At 44.7% G+C, this 4,849-nt stretch overlaps 1 protein-coding gene across 1 annotated transcript in view; it reads left to right on the plus strand.

The window, feature by feature from the left end:
* The window catches only part of ca14 (carbonic anhydrase XIV), a 17,021-nt gene extending 15,166 nt beyond the window's left edge, over positions 1-1,855 (plus strand). Inside the window, exons 9-11 of the mRNA XM_063199892.1 lie at positions 270-293; positions 521-605; positions 1,783-1,855. Coding sequence (XP_063055962.1) covers positions 270-293; positions 521-605; positions 1,783-1,855 — 182 coding nt within the window. The remainder of the gene's footprint in view (positions 1-269; positions 294-520; positions 606-1,782) is intronic.
* Positions 1,856-4,849: the final 2,994 nt, after the last annotated feature.

Consider the following 4,849-nt stretch of genomic DNA (forward strand, 5'->3'; position numbering starts at 1 on the left):
TCTAAATAAATACACATTTCAACATTAAATATGGTTATTAAATAATGTATCATACACATATGGACATAAAGACTGAGTACTGACTTATAGGCCTATTTTATAATGACAAAAAAACGAATATAAAGTCATCAAAAAATGTCGAGATATTCCTGCTGGACAGCAACGATATTATGTTTGTAATATGTGTATGACTACATTGTTGTTTATACAGTATGATCTCTATGTGCTTTGTGTGTACATGGCTAATGGTACTTTCAATTGTTTTTCAGCTGGAGTCAAGATTTACACTAAAGGTACATGTTTATTGCCATTTTGCAATTTGCAATATTCATCCAGCTTTCACAGAAAACATGCATTATTTCAATTTATACTTCTTATTTGTTTAGCTTTCTTCCATGCTGTCTGAGGCAAGGTGCACACTATAATGTCCTCTCTTGCTCTAACACCTGTCTCTGTCTGTCTGTCTATCTATCTGTCTGTCTGTCTCTGTCTCTCTATCCCTCTCTCTCCCTCCCCTCAGGTGAAATCGCTGCCATAGTGATAGGCTGTCTATGTGGCTGTGTGGGTCTGGCAGTGGTGATTCGCTTCGTGGTGAAAACCATACGGTACGTATACTACTGCCTCTCTCCCCATACACTCAGCTATTACACTATATAATACACATACTGTAAAATATATCACCAGGGCTTTACATCAACACACGCAAACTGGCCAAATGCAGGTAAAAATTTGGCCGATAGAAAACACCAAGCTACTAGCCAGATTTGAGCCATTAGTGAGTGTGTGTTTGGCTAGTAAGCTTAACATCTGCAAGCCATTTTGGCTGGTGATGAAAAAAATAATTTAGAGCCATATCACAAATATAAAGTGAAGACTATGTGATACAAGCTCCTCTCTCCTAGCCTGGCTGACGACGACTACTTGGTGTTGCGGCACACTTATGCCTTGTCCAAATCAATATAGCGACCTATGCTGCCTGGTAGTGGAGGTAGCAGAAGAAGTTTCGCCTTGAATTTTCTGTATTCTGCTGTATTATATATATTTATATAACTGCTCTGGCTTGACAGCCTGGGACATTCAGAGTTATGAACATTCCGATTGGTTTTCGCCGAACCGCGTCATTGCTCATTACCATAATATTATGGTACCATAATGTTATTCGCTGTGGTCACGCTGGTCGCGTGCCCACCATACAGAAATAATGACTTCCGTCGCTCAGTTAGCGCATAGGTCGCTCTTGGTGTGAACAAGGCATTTGGATGGGCGGACCCAGGCTACCTCTCTCCCCCTTTTGCTCTTCTCCACTTCACGTGGACACTGTCCTATATCCACTCTTGTGCCCAGCCCCAGACACTGACATTACCCAACTGCTCACCATAACTTAATGACTGTATACACATCACTGTCTTCATACGAATGGAGGCCAACCGTTCAATCAGTTGTTTTCTCATTTCAATGATTGTTTTAATGTGATTTCAATGTAAATTGTTCAACGTTAATCCTGATTTTTAATTCATTCTTTGAGGTTTTGTGATTCATGCTCTATGATTTTGCCGTTGATCACATTACAATTGTGTTCTGTTCTGTCTGTTCTGGTCTGTTGATTGTATGTGTTGGTCATGTGATCCCATTACCCGTTTCCTGGTCACATGATCTCATTTCCTGGTCACGTGATGCCGTGCCCTGGTCACGTGACCTCATTTCCTGGTCACGTGATGTCGTTTCCCGGTCACGTGATCTCCTTTCCTGGTCATGTGATGCTGTGTCCCGGTCACACGACAGCTCCACGTCCAGCTGGGACGTCCTGCCGACTGTCAGGCCGGCGCCCCCGTCCAGGTCCTCCTCTGATTCATGACCTTTGACCCTTAATCCAAACAAACACTAACACCAACGTTAACAACAATAGCACCTATAACAGCAGCAACTGATGCAGCTTCATTTTGATGGCTAAGAACTATACGACGTAGCTTATTTTGAAGGTCAGGGCCTACGTAGAACTGGTTTATATTATTCAGTAATGGGAAAATGAAGACACAGAGACCCCTCTCCGATGTAATGAAGAGACTAAGACCCTGACGTAGACATTCCCAAATATCAGTCAGGAGTCGGGGATCTATATTTTGTCTAAATATTGAAAGCCCATTGGGAAAACTCCATATTCCACCAATTCAACTAATTCACCCTAACAACTACGTCTACATTTTCTTGGAGACGTAGTAATACAAACTTGGCTTTAAGGTTTGGTGATAACACCTGTGTTTACCAGTACAGTAAAGACGATAGCACATGCACCAGAGTACCTGTAGTAGTAGTAGGCCTTCCTGCAGGTAGAGGTAAATGACTATAGAATTCACAATAAGCATAACTGGCCATCCAGGTACTTTGTTCGTGAAAGAACGGTCCCGCCCCTTGTGGGGGACAACAAACCGAATGTTTCATTAACTTACATGCAACATTGGCTATCCTAAAGCAACACGGTCCATGCTTCAGTCACGGCTGTTTGTCTATAGTACAGTATTTGAACAGCCGACAACACGACACGTCTTCGGTATGTTAAACGTGAACAATGCTAGTCCTTGTCTTCGCTTCTTCTTTCCCAACACCAACAGGGCCTTGCCTTGGCTTATCCCCCAATGTTATCCTCCAGAAAGGGGCGCAATGCACATGGAACTCTGCGTGATGTCACACCGGTTATTTGTAAAGTGATGATGGAGGTGTGCTCTAGTCTGCAAAAATGAGCCTTGCCAGAACCACAGCAGCTCTGGGTTTGAGTCCCGGCAGGGCAACACAACTCAAGAACTTTACAAGCAGAACTTTTAAATTCAGTCTTTCCTTACAGTACATTAAACTTATGTATATTTTTAAAATCTAAAGCGGCTTTCAGTTGATTTACAGGGTGGTTCCCGGAGCAATGTGGGGTTAGGTGCCTTGCTCAAGGGCCCTTCAGCCATTGATGGTGGTGTAGGAGATGGCAAGGGTGGGATTCGAACCCGCAACCCTCTGATCGTGAGGCCACCTCCCTAACCAATAGGACAACCAATAGACTGCTGTTTCTGTTAGAGTTATCATTAATCAGGAGATGACAGTTAGCTGAGCTCACTCCTATGAACATGGGCCATCAAAATAAAGCTTTTCCCTCTTGTCAAGGTAACCCTTGACACCCCTGTAGTCGAGGTTAACCGGGTTAGTCTAACCCTACACACCCCCTCCCATCCGACAGACCCCTTCCTGGCCCCGCACTACTCTCTCCTCTTCCCCGCCTCTGACCCATCTCCTCCCCACCCTCCACTCCATTAGTTCCCATAAATTCCCCATCACATGTTTCTCCTCAGAGCAAATCCAAAACACGCTAATCCCTTACCGCCCCATCACACACACACACACCTTACACACACACACGCGCGCGCGCGCGCACACACGCACACGCACACGCACACACACATACACCACTACTCACAGCTCTGGTGTGCTCGTTAACATGTGTGTATTAGTATTGCGTCACGCATGACTGCTTAGCTCCTGTTTTGCTGCTCTTGCTACACAGCAAACACAGCAGGCTAATCGCACCCCGCTAGCACTAATTGGCAACACACACACACACACACACACACACACACACACACACACACACACACGCACACACACACACGCGCGCGTGCGCACGCACACACACACGCGCGCACACACACACACACACACACACACACAGTTTCCCATCCCATCAGTCTTGTCCCCTTTTCCCCTTCTATTCTGTCCTTACTGTTCCACTGCATCACATTCTTGTATTCATGTCTGTGAAGTTTTCACGTTTCAATTGTTCATAATATGCGCGCGCACACACACACACACACGCGCGCAAGGAGTTCAGTACTGAGCCAACAGGTCAAAGGGAAACAAAGTGTAATGATACAACAGCGCTCTCTGTTGGCAATAAATGTGTAATTACATTGCCAGTCTGCGATTCATTTGTTGATATTCTGACCGACTGACTGCTGAAGGGGTGCATTTCTCAAAACCATAGTTGCTAACTACATTAGCTACTTAGTTGTTTGCAATGCTATTTCCCATTGAAAACTACGGAAGTTGCAAACTGTTTAACAACTACGCTTTCGAGAAATGCACCCCAGCTTAGGGCGTAAGTCTAACTACTTCCGCCTGTCCTGTCCTGTGGCCTCCAGCCTTGTGATGAGAGGTGTGACGTCAGTGAGGATTGCAGTTTTTATGCAATTCCTTGCAAAAGCACATTTCTAAGGTCATTCTCTCATCTGCAATCAAGATGTTGAATGGGGTAAAGGCACCCCAAAACCAGAGTTGTATAATGTGGAATTACAAGTACTCTTACAGGTGCAATTACAACACTAGAAGTATGATATTACAAATGTAAAGCCATGTAATATACCACTAGTGTTCTAATTACATTTGTAAGAGTATGTGTCTACTTCTACTTAATTCAACTCCCAAAAGTCACTCTGCGCTGGTTGAGAGTGGGGGAACTTTATTGTTTTCCCCACGGCCACACGTCAACACCGAAGCAAGAGTACAGGAGGACCAGGAAAAGGAGGAATGAAACTAGTTTGACATGCACCCTAACACACTCACTTGCTGAGTTGGGATAGGTTGAGATGCTGACGGCCTGAGTGCTGATTGGTTGTTTGATTGGTTGTTTCCTTCTGCAGGACTAAAGACATGGGTAAGGCCCTGAAGCAGGACATGCCAATGAAGGACACCGGGGAGAGTTCCCAGGCCGAACCCTGACCCCTGACCTCTGACCTCTAAATCCTGACTCTAAACATGGCCGCGCGACTCGTTGCAGTTGCCTTATTCAACTTTTTTTAACATTATATCAGAT

This window comes from Engraulis encrasicolus, chromosome 5 (genome assembly GCF_034702125.1).
Source record: "Engraulis encrasicolus isolate BLACKSEA-1 chromosome 5, IST_EnEncr_1.0, whole genome shotgun sequence".
Lineage (NCBI taxonomy): Eukaryota > Metazoa > Chordata > Actinopteri > Clupeiformes > Engraulidae > Engraulis > Engraulis encrasicolus.